This window comes from Eretmochelys imbricata, chromosome 11, assembly GCF_965152235.1.
Source record: "Eretmochelys imbricata isolate rEreImb1 chromosome 11, rEreImb1.hap1, whole genome shotgun sequence".
In the NCBI taxonomy this organism is placed as follows: domain Eukaryota; kingdom Metazoa; phylum Chordata; order Testudines; family Cheloniidae; genus Eretmochelys; species Eretmochelys imbricata.
Window position 1 is genome coordinate 21,415,816 of NC_135582.1, and position 21,888 is coordinate 21,437,703.

The window sequence follows — 21,888 nt, forward strand, 5'->3', positions numbered from 1 at the left end:
AGCGATGGGAAAGTGAATGAACCAAGATATTTCTGTGAAAGAGCTGAACACAAGACCCTGAAGAAAATGAGATCAACTGATGTTCATTGGTAATATTGCTTCACTAATAATGGATGGGGAATGGGGTGGAGAATGCACCTCTGCGATCACAGACTTTCCATTGCCATCTTAGTGTCATCAGCCAGCTTCAACCTAAACTTGGATTATTTGGAGCTGTGTGTCATTTGGATCTTTGGTCAGAAAAAGGTTCTCTTCTAGTAAGAGAGAACAGGATATATAAGGCTTCCATACAACGTAAAGGAATTATTTTGATTATTAAGGTGGATCCATGGAGTCAGGAAAAAAAATCTAGTCTTTAAATGAAGTGGTAGTGAGTGGTTGCTTGATCTGCAAGTTTTACGGCAATGCATTATTCCAGAGTCCAACCTATGTGACTGTCAGTCAAGATGTAGGGAGAAAATGTGACTAAATCAAAGAGCACAACATTAAAAGAATAAAGAGCTGTTGGACTGTATAGAATTAGCCGCCCACCCCCCACACCCAAACCCACAGTGATACAACCAGAGCTTTGGCACAATAGATTACTGCGGTGAAAGATACAACACCCTCAGTTACCAATTTTTTTTAAAGTTTGTCTCCAGATTTCTGCTATAGGCATCCTTATGGGACGTAGAACAGTCTGCAGATAAAGACAACTTCTTAAGAAAGGTGACTGAGGCTGTATGAATACAAGGCTAAAACCCTCACATTTTGGTAATGGGTCAAGTCGATCCAAGAATTTGTGAAAAATAGGCTCTGCATCTGGATGTTCCAAGTTTCCGTAAAATTTCCTCAATATCCAGACTGATAGGAAACGGCCTGCTTGTCTCTGTTTATTTTTTCTTTGGTTCAGGTAACATGGAAAAGGATACCAGGAATACCAGAGCTTCAGCATCTTCAAGAAAAAGTGGCCCAGTTTCATTTGGAGTGGGGAGACAGGAAGTGTACTTTGACCATAAAACATCTCTCCTTCCTGCTCTGAAGCATGGTTCAGGATCCTTATTTCCTCTTGGACTACTTAGTTGTCCCCAATGCTTCTAGTAAAGGGTAGGGAGAGATTTTAAAGTGGTATTAGCTCTGTGATGGTGGCCATGATCCTCCCTGCCCGTTGATCTTCCCTCAGTCTAGGGAAATCATGGAGGTTTGATGATGGAGGGAGCAGGAATAGGAGAGTAAAGGAACATAGGAAGGGAGGACAAAAATGCACTGGTTGTGTGTGAGGAAGAAGGAGACAGAGGAAGAAGAGCTGATGCTGTAATGGAAAGAGTTCCATAGCAATTTAGTGGGCATTGAATGAAATCCCAGCTCCTAGTTCCTCTCCTTGTGAGCATTTATTGAACAGCTATTAGGCTAGGGAAGCACAGATTTTACAGATAGAGGAGAGTAGTTGCCCATCTCTGTCAGAGCCTTGCACATCCCTTTAGTGAGAGCTGTAACCTCACTGTCCCCTTCAATGTCTAAATGAAGGAGGTGGACCTGAGAGATCTCTGATCTCACAAGAGACACAGAGAGAAAGAGCTATCTAGGCAGGAGGGACAAAAAAGTAGCCTGAGGAGGAAGATATCTCACTTTGTTCTGCTGGTTCAGGCCTCTTTCCTCTTTTTCAAATCCAGATGACTTTAAAGGCACCATCATCCTGAGGACAAAGGCCAGTAATTTCTCAGAACAGCAGCAGTAGAACTCAGACTAGTGTAGGGTGGAGACTGATGTGAAGATGTAGGAGCCAAAATTCAGATGTCCTCTTTGGTTGGAGCTATCTGGGCTCTAGTGTAATAGTGAGGGGACTGTTAACTCAAGGTTGGTGGAGCCCTGAGGAAAACTGCCAACACCACTCACACAGAAAACTTGTATTTTTTCTCCTGACTGTAATATTGTCGTAGGAAGGAAAGAGGAACAGTGACACCTTACTCAAAAGTAATTTGAAGTTTTTTTCAGAAGACGAGACACACTAGCATCATGTTGTTTGCTATGCTCTCTAACAGAACTCATGTACAGTCAAATATTTAATGCAAGATGATTAATTTGGTACATACTCCTGTGTGAAATTGAACACCTCCCCTGTGACATTAAGATATACAAGAAGTCAGGAAAAAGCATGGCTCTGCTTACTGCTACTGTTAATTTCTATTGAGACAGGTTTTGTAGTATTTTTTAATTATCTGATTAGTTCTGAAACAAATCATTTATTAAAAATGATTTTCAGAATAAAACATATGGTAATTAACCACAGATAGGTGACGAATAGCTGCAAAGATACAAAAATGCTGAAAAAATACCTCTGTCCTTAGCAGGTGTCTGTGTTTCTATTTAGGAAGTATTTTCTCAAAGAAAGACTAAAAATAAAATATTTCCGACTTCTAGTATATTTACAATAATTTAGACTAATTATGGATACATTTATGTTTGCATCATTTATAGTACAGTATATTTGGGATGTTTTCATGAATTGTGTGAATCGATAAAATGGATAGTAATTAGCCCAAATAATATACAAAGAGAGGGAATGGTTACTCGCCTTCTTGAACAACAACAGTTGGTCAGTGTAATGGTGTGGGTACCCATCTGATGTACTGGGGCTGGAGAGATTTCCCTAGCAGTACTCACGGGGGCAGACAGACATGCACTCTGGCTTTTTGCATGGTCCAAGCTGAGGATATAATGGGTGGAGCTGCCCTGTAACATCCTTCAGTTCCTTTGAACTAGACTCTAGATCACTGATTCTGATACTTTGGGGAAAGAGGTTTGGCCATATAATTAACATATGCTACGCATCTTGAAGAACAACAGTTACAAAAGAAAAGTAACTGTGTTTTCTTCTTCTAGTGATTGCATATATCCATTTCATTGAAGGTGACTCCCAAATGTTTTTTGATGGAAGTGGAGCTAGGACTGTAGGACTACTTTCCCCATCAATCACATCTTCCCTTGATGCAGAAGTAATTGCACAGTGTCTAGCAATGTGTGAACAAAGGACCATGTCACTGCTCTGCAGATGTTCACAATGGGAGTGTTTCCTGGATGGAGGTCGAGTGTGCCCTAATTGAATATGTTGAAAGCTTCTCAGGGAGCATAATAGAACAATGCAGCTGGTAGTCCATTTGGAGAGTTGTTGTGTTGTGACAGGATGACTTCTCATTCATTCTGCATAGGATACAAAAAGCTGGGAAGAAGCCTGAAAGTATGGACGTTGAAAGTACATTTGAAGTATGGAGTTCTTGTTCATCTTTGTGAACATGTGGTTTGGGGGCGGGGAAGGACTGGTAAGTATATTGACTGACTGAGGTGAAAATCTGAGGCACTACTTTGGAAAGAAATTTAGGGTGTGGCCCAACCTGTGCCTTGTCCTTGTAGAATATGGTTTATGGAGGATCTCCCACCAGGGCATGTAACTCTACCATTCTCCTCGCAGAGGTGATGGCTATTAAGAAGGCTACCTTCACTGAGAAGTGTACCAATAAGCAGGATGCTAAGAGCTCAAATGCAGGTCAAATAAGATCTGACACTACTAAATTCAAGTCCCAAGGTGGAGTTGGATTCCTGATAGGTGAAGAACAGCCTGGCTAGACCTTCTAGGAAATTGGTTGTCACAGTATTAGAAGAAAAACAACAACAGTCCTTCCAGTAATATAGGGTGAAATTCTGAAATTGCAGCCAGATGTACCTTAATGGAGCTGACTGCATTTTAAGATGTAAAAGAGTTCAAAACCTTTTGAATTGTAGATGGCATAGGAGACATACTCTGGCTAACATCCCAGATGGAGAAATATTTCCATTTACTAAGGCACAGGTTTACAATTTTTGTTTTGCTGTGCCCCCCACTTCAGAGATTCATGTCCCATGTGTGCCTCCTTCTTTCTAAGAAGCAGTAGATATGTATACAGCAAGCCCTTGTCCCAACGTAACAGGAAACTGTCTGAGATGTACTTGAGACTGTTACCCCTTCTTGAACAGAATTAAGGACACTTCCAGTTCTAGTGAATTGCGAACAAATCCACTGTAGGAACTCTCCCTACTTAAAACAGTGATCTTCAAATGGTTGTGTTGAGAGACCATTTGTGATCCAGGTTCAAAAACCTGCTCAGGCAGTCTGCTAGGACATTCTGAACTCCTGGAGGGTGCAAAACCATGAGAGTTAACAAGTTCTGTATGCAGAAATTTGACAACCTAATTTCTCCTGACACAGGCTTTCTGACCTGGCATCCCTCTGCTTGTTCACATAAAACACTGCTGTGCTGTTGTCAGTGAGCACCTGGATAGTCCTCTGAATGTATGGCAGGAACTGCTGACACACTCTGGATATCGTAAGCAAACTCAAGGAGATTTAGGTTTAATTTAGCCTTTTGAGTGGACCTCAAGCCATAAGCCTGCAGGTTGTCCAAATGCCCTTTCCACCCCATGGTGGAAGTGTGCATTCCCAAGGTAATACAGGGGAGAACCAGTGAGAACGAGACTCCTCTGCACATGTGTGCAAGGGATATATAGAACAGATATGTCTTAAATGTTTAATAACTACAGATTCCTTCTGGCCCTAATCAAAATCAATAAAGCTATCCATCTCTGTTTATCCCGAAATAGGATCTGCCTAGAAAGTAAAGATAATGAAGCAAATGGTTCATATCATTCAAGAAACTTTGTCTAAAGACCCACATATCAGCCTAGGTCAGGAATTCCTCTCCCTAAGAAGAGAAACTAACATGGCTAAATCAGATTATTGTTAACTATGTAGGCATCAATCTCTCTCATAATTTGCAACCTTTTTCTCCCTCTCAATCTAGCTAAAAAGAACTTAGTTACCAAGAAGGGTGACACCCTGCTTTCCTGAGCAAACTGGTGCATTGCACATTGTGAGTGAATAAATAGATGCGTGGGGACATTTCCAGTTCTAGTGAGTTAAGCAAACTAAGGGTTGCAGGTTTAAAACAAATAAAAGGAAGTTCTTCTTCACTCAGCAGAGTCAACCTGTGGAATTCCTTGCCTGAGGAGGTTGTGAAGGCTAGGACTATAAGAGGGTTTAAAAGAGAACTCAATAAATTCATGGAGGTTAAGTCCACTAATGGCTATTAGCCAGGATGGGTAAGGAATGTCCCTAGTCTCTGTTTGTCAGAGGGTGGAGATGGATGGCAGGAGAGGTCACTTGATCTTTACCTGTTAAGTTCACTCCCTCTGGGGCACTTTGCATTGGCCACTATCAGTAGACAGGATACTGGGCTGGATGGACCTTTGGTCTGACCCAATATGGCCGTTCTTATGGTATGTAAACTAGAAATGTGGTTGCAGGATTGAACATAAAATTGGGCAAACTACCTGTTACCCCAAGAAATCCAGGCCACATGTTTCACCCCAATGCATAAACTGCACATTGCTTTCCTTGCATAGCAAATAAAACCATGGATAATCTGTCTCTCATCCCAAATTAGAAGCTGCACATTTGCTTGCCTTGTGAGTATGTCCTCCCATTTTAGAAGATTATAAGGATTTTGTTGGTTTGGATTGTAATTATTTTTGCATCTTAGAAATAATAGGAATTTTCAGGCAGAAGGAAGGGAAGGTAAATTAAAAGATATAAACTAAGGTATAACTTTGAAATATTAAAAGAAATTGCTTAAAAGAGGGGAAATTCCAATTAATAATGGGAGTTAATAATTAAATAAACTCATTGAAATTAATCAAATTTTAAAAGTCTCCAATAAAAATTAAATTTCTTATACACCAAAAAGGCATCCATTGGATACCAATGGAAGCAACAGTGAAAATAAGAGAAATGAAATCTAATGACCCACCTGACAAGTGTCCAATAGGAAGCAGACAATGGACCCCTCTAATGAGCCTGAAACTAGGTTACATAAAACTGAGGTCACCATGTGCTCAAGAGAGTTGACTGGCCCCAAAAGAAGCTGCAGCATCCTAAGTGCAAATAATTCCTGGACCAGCTTTGTGGAAAGGACATTCTCCCATCCCAGAGTTAACAGGATAAGAAGTGTTGAGATTTCATTTTGATTTTTTCCCCTTTTATTCTTTATCATAAATAACTGAAGGTTATCCTTCTGAGTCTACACTCTCTAGTGAGACCTCAAAATAACAATATTTTAGATTTTAACTCCTTTATAAGTCCAAGCAAACTGACCTAGGAGAGACTGAAAATGATAACTTTGCACAATTGTTTTTAATATTCTAAACTTGCATCTTTTGGACTAGTTCAGTCAAAGAGGAGTAAACACACATTTAAAGGGGCCTTAAAGACCAGCACATCCTTGGAAGTGTGATAAATGTGTTAGGAATTGAGAATTTATTATCATAAGTAAATGAAATAAGAAATCTTGGTAATATGCATTTTTCTTTGATATAACTGCTGAGCCTCAACTTTACCCTGTGATTATAGAATGCAAGACTGTAATGTGTATGTAGTACATACCACGGACATTGGTTGTGTTTGCATGTAAGTGATGATCTGTTCATTGTTCTGGGTGGATTAATAAATTGTTGGTTGGCTAAGAATAAGCAAATGTCCTTATCTGAAAAATACTGTTCAAGTTAAAAGTTGACCTGAAAAGAAGCTTGCACTAAAAATAGTAAGCTAACACTCCCTGGACGCAAGAAAAAGGGATTATTCTATTAACACTTATCCAATTGGAAAACCTAATTTGTTCCTTTTCGCACTTCCATGTTGTCTTGGTTCATCCACCAATTTAGAGATGATTATATCCTGGCTGGTATCCATACTATCTTGTCTAAGTGGTGTAGCTGAAGATGGTAGACTGACTTGAGCCATTCTTGCATACTGTTGAGATGCAGTCTGGCATAAGGGAACATATATGTATAAGCAGTTATGTTTCCCAGGAGCCTAAGGCAGTTCTGATCTTTGAACAACAAATAAGGGTCCTATTACAACTGGAAACCTGGCTGTGGCAGATAAGCCCTAGCTGACGTCAAGTCCAAGACGACTCCAATGAACTCTAATCTTTGTATTGATGACATGATTGATTTTTTTCTCTGTTTATATATTTTCAGGACTAAGTGGATGAACAGATAGAGAATCCAATGGAAACTGCTCTCCACCTGCTGACGGGAATTGTCTCATTCCAACTATTCATTCAGATACACATGCTTGTCCCAATGGCAGAAATAGGCTGATACCACCATCATGCACTTGGTGAATAATCTTGGCAAGGATAAAACATCGAAGGGTAGTATGGTGAACTGGAAGTGATCTCCTCCTACCATGAGCCTTAGGAACCTTCTGTCACCAAGGCAGATTGCAACATGAAAGTAGGCACTTGTAGGTTGAGGCACACAAACTGCCCAGATCCTAAGATGTTATAGTTACAGCAAGGGACACCATACAGAACTATAACCTTTTGATGTATTTCTTTAAAGTTCCAAAGGTTTAGAATGGCCCTGAGCCCCCTGTGGCTTTTGGTATCTGGAAATACCAAGAGTAAACCCCCCTGTCCCAGTGTTGAGGAGACAATTCTTGTACAGTTCCCAAATAATGTAGAGTCTGTTCTTCTTGCTTTAATACAGACTTGTGAGATGGGTCTCTGAAAAGGGACTGGGAAGGGAGGGGTGGGTGAGGACAAAAAGGGACAGATAGACCTTTCAGAATATATCCCAATTCCACTCTGCTTAGCACACCATTTGAGGTGATAGTCTGCCAAGCACTTAGGAAATGGGATGCTTGCTCCAAAAGGGAAGGAAAGGGCCAGCAAGATACAAGCTGATGTGTATGCTGTGTTTTCATTCACCACTGGCAAAACCAAGAGCTCAATGTGGGGTATTGATAGAACAGCTGGAACCTCTGGATAGTTACACTCTGTGTGGTTTCCCACAGGCATAATGAATAAAGGGGTTTGCCAAAGTTAATTGCATTATCACTGCATTTATACAAAGGGCTACCTTTCCAGATATAACCAGGTGAAAATGTCCGAGATTGTAAGGATTCTCCTTCACCAGCTCCATCTGCATATCTAGAGATATAGCCACCTTTTCAGGAGCTCCTGGTAAACCTTAAAATCATCTGCTACTGGGGAAGAAGCTTTTGGGACCAGAGCCTTATCTGGTGATGAGGTATTTAAGAGAGAAAAGGCAGGACTCTCTTGAGGCTGGTATTGCACCACTGAGGTAGAGAGTTGGTCTAAGGCACATTGAGAAAGGACTCTTAATTCAGTGTCCAGCAGCTGTTTGGTACTGACAACAAGTGGTCTCTCTCTACTAGACTGGAAAACCTCCCTTCTTAGTGATGTATTTCTACGCAGAAGCGGGGATCTTGATGCTGGAGGCACCCCGAAGGCCAGCACAGACAAAGGTACTGATACAGTACCAGAGGCCAGCTATGTCTGGACCAGGTACCCCAATCTCTCAACTTCCTGCTCACTTTCAGTGAGAATGAGTTCCAGAGGATGCCCTGGATTCCCTGAAATGGGAACCACAGGAACCACTTCGGCGTTTGACGAGGAGTAAGAGTGGTGGTGTAACCCTGGGAGGCGTCAGCATAGATTGGGACTGGGACTTGCATCAAGACTGTAGTAACAGAGCAGCATGGGAGGCTTCCTAGATACCAGTACCATGTGCGGAGGTGGAGTGGGTACCAGTGGTCTAGGTGCTGTTTATGAAGAACCTGAGGAAAATGATACCAGACCTGAGCTCATGGGCACCATGGAAGACACCAGTGTCGATGCTGAAGCTTGCACCATGTGTGACAGCACCAGTAGACAGCCCTCTCTCTGAATGAATGGCAAAAGTACTAACAGGCCATTCATAGTTGTGTAGGTCTCTACTGTTGTCCATAGCAGCAGATCCCTCTGTCCTGCAATAAGCAGGGGTGATGGATCCACTGTTGCCACCAACGAAGTATGTGATCTCGACGGTCCTGGAATGGGTACCAGAGTCAATGTCTGAGACCCTCTGTGAGTAATTACCAGGGAGTGGGGATCCATTGGGTATGGTCTATCTTTGGTATTGGGTGGCTTATCTCTGTGGTAGAAGATTTTAAAGAAGTCAAAGACATCCTTTTTTTTTTTTTTTTAGTTCTGAAGGCCGAGCGTGCTCAGTGAAAAGAGCAGTTTCCACGAGGATGTATTTTCTCTCTTCTTTTTCATTTCAGTTTTGAAGCCATGGCAACTCAGACACCACTCATGCACTTTAAACAGAGAGAGTGAGGACCAGTAACAGGCAATACTGTATGACACCCAGAACAGGGCTTAAAGCCAGGGGACCCTGACAGATGCTTACCCTGATACTTGGTGAAGCCTGAAGACAGCCGCTTATTCAACAATAATAACTTTTTTTTAAAAAAATCAATAAATAAGGATACAAAGTACCCAAACAAGTACCACTAACTAAGAACTAGCTAACTACATACAAATATAGTTCACAGATAAACCAACAATGAAAAGCACACTTCAATCATCAACAATAAGAAGGCAATGAAGGATGGGGGGGGCTGGTGGTTTCACCCTGTATACCCTTGGCTTGGAGATCGAGGGAAGCCAAGGTGCAAGCGTGACTGCCTCTATGGGTATTTCTATGGAAAACTCTCCAGCACCAGTGCATGAAATTTACACATTCACTTGCAGCATAACCAACATATGCAAACACTCGAAAAAGTAGACATCTCTTTGGAAAGCTGAAAGAACACACATTTTTGGATTTCAGAGTGAGTCAACAGACAATTGCCTGGATATTAATACAAATCAAAAACTCAATCAGAACAGTCATTTTAAGAAACTGTAAACATCACTATATACATGAGGTCACTGCATTATTCTGCAACACGTACTATAACAGTTCTCGGATTATCTTTCTCTCAACTACATACTTTAAATAGTAATAAGAGTATTAAAATGAAACTTAGAGAATGTTACTGTGATTATACCTGTTTCAATGAAGTGTAGTTGGATCCATCAGTGCTAATTTTTCTTATTTCATGATGGTCAGCCAGAATTAAGAAAGGCTCCTCATCTAAACCACAGAAGAAAGAATATATTACATTAGGGTTTTTTAATTTATGTTATGGATATTCAGGAATATAATGCTGAAATATAGGTGGTTTGAAAAATAAAACGTTACAATGCTACAATGTTATGGATGAAAGAAATAGTTAAAACCTTCAATTGTTTCAAGTAAGATCAATGATGCAACATAAAAATGAACAAAGTATTCAATTAATATATTTTAATGTAATTTAAAATTTCTTTTGTAATACAGGAACCATATTAAAACTCATGGTAATTTGAAGTCCAAACTGAATATAAATGATATTTTATGTTATTTATCCTGAGTTTTAAATCAATCAAGTAATAAACAACAATGCAAGGTGGAAAGAGGAAAAAAGGTTACTTACCTTACAGTAACTGTTCTTCGAGATGTATTGTGCATATATGCATTCCATTGTAGGTGTGTGTGCATTCAGTGCATTCAAGTTGGAGACTTACCAGCAATACTACTAGGAGGCGCATGTACCCCTGTTCTCCTTGTGCTCTCAGGTGAGGGCAATAAAAGGGGCATGTTGCCCTTTCCCTCTCCATTCCTTTGCACCACTATAAGTCAATCCAAAGTAGTAGAGAAGGTGCAAGAGTCATGGAATGTACATGTAAACAACACATCTTGAAGAAGAAGAGTTACTGTAAGGTAAGTAACTGTTTTTTCTCCTTTGAGTGATTGCGCACATTTACATTCTACCATAGGTGACTCAGCAGCAGTTCCTTTATGGGTGGAGGAATTTTGGATAATCTTTACCAAAACTATAGTACCCACATGCCAAAGTTGGCATTATCATGAGAGGCTTGAGTGATGGCAGAATGATTAGAAAAAGTATGCCCAGAAGACCATTTCCCACAGGGCATGTATCAGTCATTGGAACATTGCCCAAGAAAGCTGAAGTAGTGGACTGAGCTCTGGTGTAGCAAACCACTATTCTTGACCAAGGAGAGACTTCAGTGAGCTGGTAGCAGAGTTTGATAGATTCAGAAATCTAGTGTGATATTTGCTGAGATGACTCTGGTTGACCCTTAGTTCTTTCAGCTAGGCTACAAAGACTCTGGGGAGGAAGATCTGAAAGGTCTAATGAGGTCCAAAAAACCCATCAGTACTCTATTAACATCCAACATATGGAATGCTTGCTCCTCCTTATGCGAATGGAATTTCAGCAAAAACACCGGAAGGTTACGATTCGTTTACATAGAAGGTTGATACTACCTTAGGAACAAATATAAGATGTGGCCTAAGGGATACCTTGTCCTCAAGAGAGACTGTAAAAGGAAGGTCAGCCATGAGAGCCTGAAGTTCTGAAACACTCCTCGTGTAAGTAATTGCTACCAAAAATACCAGTTACACAGATGACAAAGATAAAGAAGCTGTCTGCATAGGCTCTAAAGGGGAACCCATGAGTATAGAGAGAACTACACTTAAATCCCACAGAGGTACCAGAGCAGACACAAGAGGGTAAGTATTGGTTAGGCCCTTTCAAAATTGAGAAACAAGAGGAGAGAAGATGTAAAACCTCTCTATTGGTGGACATAGTGCTGAAATAAAAGCCAGGTGAACTCTCATAGAACTATTCGAAGCCTGATGATTTCAGGTGCAGGAGATAGTCCAGCACATGCATAACCTCAATATGATGGAGAAATAAACTGTGGGACTGTGCCCAAACAGAAAATCTTTTCCACTTCGATGCATACCTGCTCTAGTGGATTCTTTTCTGTTGCTCATCAAGAAGGCCTAGACCTCTTGGGAGCACAATTTCTCATGAGTGCTCAGACAGAGATCATTCACACAGTAGGGTGGAGAGATCTGAGGTTCTGATGCAGAGATCTGTCCTGGTTCTGTGCAGAAGTTCTATAACAAGTTGTAGAGTTATCAATGAATGGATGGACAGCTGATGTAAGATCCATGAACCAATATTGTCTTGGCTATGCTGGTGCAATGAGGCTAAATGACGCTTAATCCAGTTTCAGCTTCCTGAGCACCACTGGAATGAGAGGAAACACATATAGGAGGTGACCAGACCAGGGAAGAAGAAAAGCATCTGTGATAGAACCTGCACTTCTGCTAGCCTCGGAGAGAAATCCCAAGCACTTGTTGAGGTTGGTCATAAACAAGACTATTACTGGGTACCCTAGCAGTGGAAAACATGGAGGAGAATGTCTTTCTGATTGACTATTCAAGATGGTCTGTGAAAACCCCCTTGAGCAATCTGTTAGTGTGCTTCTCACTCCTGAAAAGTGAAAAGCTTTCAGGGAAACATTGTGATGAATACACAGACTCCAAAGGAGGATAGGTTCCCAGCACAGCTGAGACAATCTTGCACCTCCCTGATGTTCAGGTAAAACATACCTGTGATGTTGTCTGTGAGAACTTGCACCACCTGTTTTCTGAGGGAGGGCATAAATAGTACCAGGCCAGATGAATAGCTCTAAGTTCCAACATGTTTATATGCAGGGGAAACCTTCTGATGTGATGTTTTCCCAAGCACGGTAAAGAAGAGATAGCACTGGTACATTGTCCACTACCAAAAAGTCAAAATGATTGCTTTGAGGTCATAGGCATCTGGTGAGAATGGCCCACCACAGTTGAAGGTGACTAGCAACATCTAGGAGGCCTTTACCTCTTCTTGGGAGGGATATTGTGGACTCTGTTGGAAAGAGGGTGTACAATAATACTGTGACCTAACTTGGTTCACTGTTGTAGCTGGAGTGTAAACTCATGAAGAGGTGCATGGTATCACCTATTTTTGTAGAAAATTGTTTAGACCCTTCAGACGGTAAGTCCTCTCTTGTGATGTCCATGCTCCTTTGGGATGTCCAAAGCCTGCAGCCAGGAAGTATGCTGCATAGAGACTGAGGTGGCCATGGAGCATGAGGCAGTATCAGCTGCTCTGTTGCTGCCGGAAGAGCACTATAAGATGTCCCTTAGACACTAATGCTAAAAACTGGTCACGAAATTCCTCTGACAGTTTATCAGAGAACTTGGAAATAGCAGAGAAATTAATAAAGTTATATTTAGTTAAAAGAGCCTGGTTATCGGAAACTGGCTTTTGTAGTGTAGCAGTGGAATAGACTTTACAGCTGTATAAATCTAACTTTTTAAGCTCCGTATCTTTTGGACTGGACTTAGGATGGTTTTGGCAAGGCTGCTCATTACCAGGTCCTACTGCCAGAGAATCAGGAACTGGATGAGTAAAGAAATGCTCAAACCCTTGCTGAGGATCCTGGAATAGAGGCTGAAGTCTGTCAGAGAGTCTTTGCTGGTCATAACAAGGCCTCAATAATGGGAAGGCAAAATTTTCCTAGAGTAGAAGTCTGCAAAATATCCAGGAGAGTGCAGATTTTTCTGCACAGTCTTTACCTGCACTCCCAGAGAAGTAACCATCCTTCCCATGAGATCCTGGAAGACTTTAAAAATCCTCCGGGGTGGGAGTGAATGGGAGAGATGTTGATTCCAGGGTAACGGCTTCATCTGGTGAGGAAGAAGGAATGTGAGAAGAGGCACTAAAGGCTCCTCTAGTAATTCACGCTCCTCCATGTCAGATTCCATGACAGCGGGTTGAGGGATAGGTGCAGGATACTGAAAAGATGTCTCATACACTGAGAGTCGGGGAGACATTCTCCCAGGAAGTGAATGAGACGGAGGTCTAAAATCCCTTGGTGCAGCCCAAGACCAATATGGCCATGGAGTCGTGGGGGACCCCAAGCTGCAACTTTCCTGCATGAGAACCAGACCTTGATCCTTAGACCCGATAATGGAAGATCTAAAGAAAGAGCTGAAGGGTCTTGGAAGACAGACAGGTACTTCCCCTTCCGATCCCATAGAAGATACATAAGCCTCTTCATGGTAGTGGGTAGTTGTTTCCATAGGTGGTGTTGTGGCTGATATGTGGGATACATACCAGGGTCAGTAAAAGATACAGGTTGGAGTGGCCGAAAAGCTGATGAAGTGGTCAGCACCAGCAGTGCTGGAATAAACACAGTCAGTGCTAACTGCATCAATGGAGCTGAATGGATAGTCAGTGCCGGTTGCACCATTGGTGCCAGGCATGTCGATGGTGCCAAGTGAGATATCGGTGCTGGGTGCACTGGCAGAGGGGATTTTGTAGTCAGTATCAGTTCAGGAAATACCAGAGCCAGCTGCAGTAGAGAGGGTCAGGCAGGGAAAAACAAAGAAGTTTCCTTGCTGCTAGGAAGGCCTGAGGAATAGAAGCCACCCCAGTTGAATGTATTAGTTCTGACAGTGCCAACAATGGTGGAGGGTCCAGAGACCAATGGGAAGGCCCTGGAACAGGTGAAGATACTGGCCTCAATGGCCCACATGGAACAACTGAGCACTTCGATTTGTGAGGTTTCAAACTGGTACCAGAGGACTTACCCGATGACTGTTTGGGAGAAGACCGAGACTTAGAGGTCTTGTCAGAGTCTGAATGTTTAGATCTCTTCAACCTAGATAAAGAAGAGGAAGCATGACATTCACTCCCAGATTTATGTCTGGAGTCAGAAGAATCTGGAGGAACACTCTGACTTGACCCAGAGTCACTGGGGTCATGATCAGGACTCAGCTCAGATGCAGGTTATGTCACCTCCTTCATGAGGTGATCCTTAAGGCAACAGTCTCTCTAATTCTTAGCGTGGATGGGAAAAGTGGTATAAATAAGACATTTGTCCCTCTCATTTCCCTCACCCAAACAAATCAAACAACTTTTGTGCCTATCCATGACAGGGATAACAGCCCTGCACATGGCACATTGTTTAAACCCAGAGAATCTTTTCATAATAAATCCTCCAGGTGTAATAAAAGTATAGCTAAAATAACTACACTGTACTATACTTACTACAAAAACTGTATACAGGTAAGTTTTCAAAAGCTGGCTGACAAAGCTAAAGCCACCAGGAGTTCCAACTCTTGCTATGGATAGATATAAGGAACTAACAGGGAGCCGACAGACATACTCATTTTATGCCTTCTCTTGAGAGCATGAAGAGAGAGACAGCACGTTTGCCTCCCAGTGAAACTGCTGTTCACTGGGCACACAAACATCTACAGTGGGAATGTATATGTGCACAATTACTCGAAGGAGCACAAGCAATTTTCAAATTCTGTGAATAGTTTTTATACTATAGGTAAGACTAATACCATTAACTGTTAAACTGATAATATATATTTTTTAAGGTTCAGTAAATACTTGTAATGCTGTTTTATCACTATAGAGTATATCATATGCTGCTGTTGCAAACAAAAGGCAATTTGATAGTGGCATATCATTTGAAATTTACAGAGATTTTCATAGTGTGAGTAAATCTAAAAAAAATCCCATGTCTCCGACAAAACTAAATTAATTACTATTAGACGTCAATCAGTTTTGTTTTCTCATAGTTTCCCCAGGTTTCTTCATTTTCTCCTGGTTATCCACTGTTTTATCATGCACTGCAGTAAAATATCACTTTCTGTCTTTATTACTGCTATATTATCAATGAAAGTGTTTGAAGATAAACTGGAGGATAAATAAAGAATAATTATAAAAATGACAAATATAATTTAACACTTTATATTAACTCTGTATACACTGTGCTAAAATGATGTGCTGTACAGTGGACACCCATTTCAACTATTTTAGCTAATACTTCATACATTCTGCATACATTTCAAACTTAACATAGGACATTCTCCAGTTCTTTGATGGTCTGAGATGTCACCTTCAGGACAGGCTAATTTAGTGTGTTGTGGAGACAGGCTGCTATGGGGGGCTAAAGAGGCCAGGTTAGGATTTCTGGGTGGACTCAAAAGCAGCTGGAAAAGCCTCTCACAGGCTGGGAATGACTCTTACCACAGCCAGCCTTGCTCCAACATGAACAGCTGCCAATTTAAGTTTGAGAACTTTTTCATTAACACTTTGAAATCTTTACATATTTCAGCTCCAGAATGTATCTCAGATCCTGTCTCCTATTTTAGGCTCCACTCCTTCCTCTCATCTGACTGCTCTGTGTCCTGTAAATGTGCAAGTGCCCTATAAGGTAAGGGATAGGAGACAAGAAAATCAGATCCCATCTCTCTGCTCTGCCTCTTCAGCTTCCTCTCCCATTATTCATGGAAGCAGCAGGAACAAGGGTCTCAGAGATACAAAGGTCTCACTGAGACAGAAAGTGGCCTACTGTTGGAAAAAAAAACAGGCCTGCAGGGAGTGCAGGCAGGTCAAGAACAGGAGCATATCTGCCTGCTAGGGAGTTAAGAGAATTTCCAGAGGAGGAGCCCAGCAGAGGAGGAATGGAGTGTGCTTTGTTTGTGCATGGGAGATGGCTTGTAACTGGTAGAGTCTCCTACTCCTAATTCCTCCTTGACCTCCTGCTCCTCAGGAAACTGACACTGTGCAATCCTGATGGTTGAAATAAGTCAGGAAGGAACACGTATAGGATACAAAGAGAGATAATTAAGCTAAGTCCTTATATTTACTGTGCATTCCATTTCAAACAGTCAATTTTGCACTACGGCAGGAGATAATGTGATAGTACAATAAGAACAGTGAATTGGGCATTTTTTATGCAAAGATCAGAAACACCATATAATTTTCTTTTATCCTCTTTTTTTCCATGCTTAACTTATTACACAGGCTTAATGCATTAATGTCAGCAAGCTATTCTAAAAAATAAAATAAATAAATAAAATAAAATAATGCAGCAGCAGCAGGCTTTTTAATATTGCACACTACATGTTTTATGATTACCATGTGACTGAGGAGCAGGCAATATAAGGTGATGTGTTTTTTTTTCTGCTTCTGAAATTTCCCAGTGCCTAGTGCACGCTTAATAATTCACAGTATCATAATGAACTGTAATTATCCACATAGAATCCTGTGTGTGGAATACACAATAAAAGTAGAAATTATTCTCACATTCAGACACCTTGCACTGAATTCAGATTTCTGTTTCTGACTGAAAAGGATGCTTTAACCCATCTTTCTAGTCATTACAGAAGCTGAAACACAGATTTCCAAGTTAAAGCTTTTCACAAACAATTTTGGTTATATTTGTGTATAAATAAAATGTGATACCTGAAAGAGATTTACAGCCATTGAGGTTATCAGGTTGTGTTTCATACCCATCTGCACACAAGCATTTGTAAGTTCCATATGTATTGATGCATTGCTGGCTACAGGGAAATCCAGATGAACATTCATCAATGTCTACACATATTTTGCCATCATCCTTGAGCCGGAATCCAGGCCAGCATTTGCACTGGGAAAGAAAAACAAGAACACTCATTTTTTATTATTGTTGGTGTCTTTCTGTTTGGCATAAACTTACTAAGAATAGCTTAAAAATTAGAAATCGAAGACAGAGTAGTCTGGCACCACCAACCTTTCAACAATGACACAACTTTAAAATAATCTTTTTTGACCTACTGTTTTAACTTCAGGTAACTTTCTATGTAACAGGAATTTATCAAATGGCACATTAGAGATGTTTGTTGGAGAATTGTCCTACTGAAGTGAAACTACCAAAATTTGCTTTTTCCAGTTTAACAAAATGTTAGGCCTTTCTCCCTTTCTATTCAACTATGACCATATGACAAAATTAACACTTGTCTTGAACAAGAACACTAGAGTGTAAAGTTCTAAAGAAAGTACGGTTACTTACCCTAGTCCTGTGGTTTTTAAAGATGTGCTCAAGATTGGATTCTTTTGGCCAGAAGTGTCCATTTGGGCTGTGACTGTGCCATAGGACCCTTTGTGTTCCCCACTTCCTCACTGCCCAAAAAGATAAAGGACGAACTGCATCCAACTCTCCTTCAATTCCTTCACCAATAAAACATCAGGATTCCGTAGCAGTAGGGAAGGAGGGTGGGCTGTGGAATGCATGTGAATGCCACATCTCAGAGAAACAGGTACTATAGGGTAAGTAACTATTCTTTCTTCTTCGATTGACAGTTCCCATGCATTTCACTTCTGGTGACTTGCAAGCAGTGACCCCACAGACAGGAGGCTCATGCTCTGTGTCTATTTAAATAGTGATTGCGGGTCAGCTATGTCAAAGCAAGCATCTCATCTTGATGTCTTGCATAGGAAATAGGGCTTTGTGAAAATATGGACTAATCCCCATGTAACTACCCTTCAAATTTCAGAAATTGGTCAGCTTCCTAGGGAAGGAGGAGAAGCTGCCAGTGATGTGGACTACAACCTGCATGGAAGGATCTAATCTAGGTCACTCACAGCATGATATGATGTAATTAGATATCCATTTAGACAGTTTCTGGGTTGATATTGTCAGACCTTTAATCCTCTCTGCAGACTCTACAAATAGTCTAGGGAAGTTCTTGCATGGTTTTGTCCTATCCAGGTAAAGTGAAAGAGCCCTAATTACATTCACTGTGGGCAGCTTGGCTTCCCCCTGCTTGAAGTATGGCTTGGGAAAGAAAACTGGCAGATGAATCATCTGATTCAAATGAAAGTCAAATGATCTTTGGTAAAAACTTCAGTTGAGGCCTAAGGATCACCTTGTACATAAAGAACACTGTGTAAGGTAAACCAGTCATAAATATTATATTGTTGAAGGCAGGGCCCATTAACTCAGATAAGACTATATTTAGATTCCAGGAAGGAAGGAGGTCATAGATTGTGGGAAACACATGAATCAGGCCCTTTAGAAATCTAGCAATTGTAGGGTGGGAAAAAATGATGTGACCTTGGATGAGGAAAAGGTAAGGTGTTACTGATACTAAGTGCACTCTTATAGAGTTGATGGACAGCCCTGAGTACTTTAGAGATAAAAGGGTAGTCAGGAATCAGGGTATCTGAAGGAAACAGATAGTGTTGTGTGCCCAAATAAAGAATCTATTCTACCTGGCTGAAGAGAATCCTTCCTGTAGGTTGACATAACACACTGCTGTTGTGTTGTCAGTCAGGATTTGTCTATTAGTCCACATAACACAGGAAGAGACACTGTGGAGGCTAGTTATTTATATAAAGGGCAATCTCTTCTACAGACTAGAGGCCTTGGGTCTGAAGATGGTCCAGATGAGCTCCCCACCCAAGCATGGAAGCATCTGTCTCCAGTATCTTGGTGAAAAGAGGTGGAGAAACGTTTGCAAACCTTGAGAGGGTGTTTCCACCAATTTCACAATGAGGGTACTTCTCAAGGGACCTGAATCCTCATGTCTAATGTTTGTTGGGTAAATATACAAATTTCAACCACCCTTGCGTGCAGCATAAGTGAAGTCTGGCTTGCTGCGTGACATACGTGCAGAAGGCCACATGACCGAGAAGTCTGAGAAAGACTCTTGCTGAAGATTAAGGGTGAGCATCAGCTGGTTGATGAGATCTACTGTAATACTGAATGTGTCCTGTGGCAGACAGACTCTTGCTTTGTACACTTAGCGCTGCCCCCATGAATTCTATTCTTTGGGTTGGTAATAGTGATTTTTTTTCCTTATTGATCCCAAAACCCAGGGTGGTGAAAAGTTGCAGGAACAAGTGAAAGGAGTTGTTCACCTGTTGTGGTGATCTTCCTCCAGTGAGGGAGGAGCTGTTGTTCAACTGTTGAGGTGAGGGAAACCTGGATTCCTCACTTTCTTAGTGAGCCACTATGACAGCCAAGCATTTGGTAAACACACTAGTCCTTGGTGCTGTTGAAAGACTGAAGGACAGGATTCTCACTTGGAATCTCAGGTATTTTCTGTTTGCTGGGTGAATTGGTATGTAAATACAAGCATCTTATAAACTGAGAACCATGAACTGGTCCTGGGAAGCTAAGGATGGGATTATAGAGGGTAGAGATACCATGCTGAATTTAAAGCCATGGATGAAGGTGTTGCATCACCTCTAATCCAGGATTAGGCACCAGCCTCCCCGCCCTCCCCCAACACACACACCTTCTTTTGCTGAATTAGAAAATGATGAAAATAAAATACTTCCCTCTGAACTCCAGAGACGGTGTGATTCCAGACCTCCTGAAAATAAAAAAAAGGCAACTGCCAAAGGGGGTGGGGGGAAGAGAAATGGCTCTCAACTATAGCATCAACTTTGCTACCTAGAGTTGGACTCAGAATGAGTGGTTGTACAGAAAGTGACAGGGTCTCGACTGATGAAATCTTCTTTTTTTTTCTGGGTGATGCAAGGGTCTTATCTCTATATAATGGAAGGAAAAAGGTCTCTGCATGGAAGGACCTTGTGGTCTGACCTATTTTCTCCTAGGTGTTGGCATATATATGCCCAAGAGGTAAAAAGTAGCTTGCAAATTCTTTAATGCATGCAAGGCTTCATTAATCTTCTTGTTGAATAGGTCACAGCCTTCAAACGTGAGGTCATAGAATCATAGAATATCAGGGTTGGAAGGGACCCCTGAAGGTCATCTAGTCCAACCCCCTGCTCGAAGCAGGACCAATTCCCAGTTAAATCATCCCAGCCAGGGCTTTGTCAAGCCTGACCTTAAAAACTTCCAAGGAAGGAGATTCCACCACCTCCCTAGGCAATGCATTCCAGTGTTTCACCACCCTCTTAGTGAAAAAGTTTTTCCTAATATCCAATCTAAACCTCCCCCACTGCAACTTGAGACCATTACTCCTCGTTCTGTCATCTGCTACCATTGAGAACAGTCTAGAGCCATCCTCTTTGGAACCCCCTTTCAGGTAGTTGAAAGCAGCTATCAAATCCCCCCTCAATCTTCTCTTCTGCAGGCTAAACAATCCCAGCTCCCTCAGCCTCTCCTCATAAGTCATGTGTTCTAGACCCCTAATCATTTTTGTTGCCCTTCGCTGGACTCTCTCCAATTTATCCACATCCTTCTTGTAGTGTGGGGCCCAAAACTGGACACAGTACTCCAGATGAGGCCTCACCAATGTCGAACAGAGGGGGACGATCACGTCCCTCGATCTGCTCGCTATGCCCCTACTTATACATCCCAAAATGCCATTGGCCTTCTTGGCAACAAGGGCACACTGCTGACTCATATCCAGCTTCTCGTCCACTGTCACCCCTAGGTCCTTTTCCGCAGAACTGCTGCCTAGCCATTCGGTCCTCAATCACCATCTGTACCTTCTTTGGTATTTCTGCAGACTGCAAACATGAAGCCCATGGATGTGTCCACTGATTGTACTGCCATGTCTCATGCATCTAATGCCACCTGAATAGAAGTGCAGGCCACTATCTGACCCCCAATAAGATTACCAGATAGCAAGTGTGAAAAATCAGGACAGGGGTGGGGAGTAATAGGACCCACATAAGACAAAGCCCCAAATATCGGGACTGTCCCTATAAAATAGGGACATCTGGTCACCCTAACCCCCGATAATAACAGATTTCAATTCTTCCCTGTTGTTTTGAGTGTAGTTTTTTTAAAACAAAAGTATGATATCTTGTCCCAATTTAGGTATTCACATTTTGCTAAGAGGGCCCACTAATTAGCAATGCACATCTGGAAATGCAGAAGTGTAGTTCTTCCTGCTGAATAAATCTAATATTTTGGATACTTGTCTCTTAGAGTTGTTTTCAGTGGCTCTTGTTGTTTGGATTCCTAATGAATACCAGCTACTACCACGGATCCTGGGAGCAGGTGAGTGTTGGAATACTCAAAGCCAGCTAAAGGTGGATGATAGTGTCACTCTGCCACAGATAGAGGGGTCTGCCAAAGGTGTTTTGCTGGCATTTGTAGCCCCTCTGTAATTGGAATGGACAATCTTCCAGACACTGATGTGTATACAATGTCAACCAGCCTGGGCAACTCTCCTGGCACTACTATTTCTACAGAGATTTCCAGGGTATTTGCCAGTTGGCACAGAAGTTCTTGCAATATCTTGTAAACATCTGGCTGATTAGAAGTAGTGGGAACTACTGCCTGTCATAAATATAAAGGGAAGGGTAAACCCCTTTAAAAT

The 21,888-nt window shown here is 41.6% G+C and overlaps 1 protein-coding gene across 1 annotated transcript in view; it reads right to left on the reverse strand.

Moving 5' to 3' along the window:
• LRP1B (LDL receptor related protein 1B) overlaps positions 1-21,888 on the reverse strand; it is a 1,054,628-nt gene that overhangs the window by 230,906 nt on the left and 801,834 nt on the right. The window contains exons 56-57 of the mRNA XM_077830376.1: positions 17,072-17,255; positions 9,911-9,996 (exon numbers count right to left, since the gene is read on the reverse strand). Of these exons, the coding sequence (XP_077686502.1) occupies positions 9,911-9,996; positions 17,072-17,255 (270 nt within the window). The remainder of the gene's footprint in view (positions 1-9,910; positions 9,997-17,071; positions 17,256-21,888) is intronic.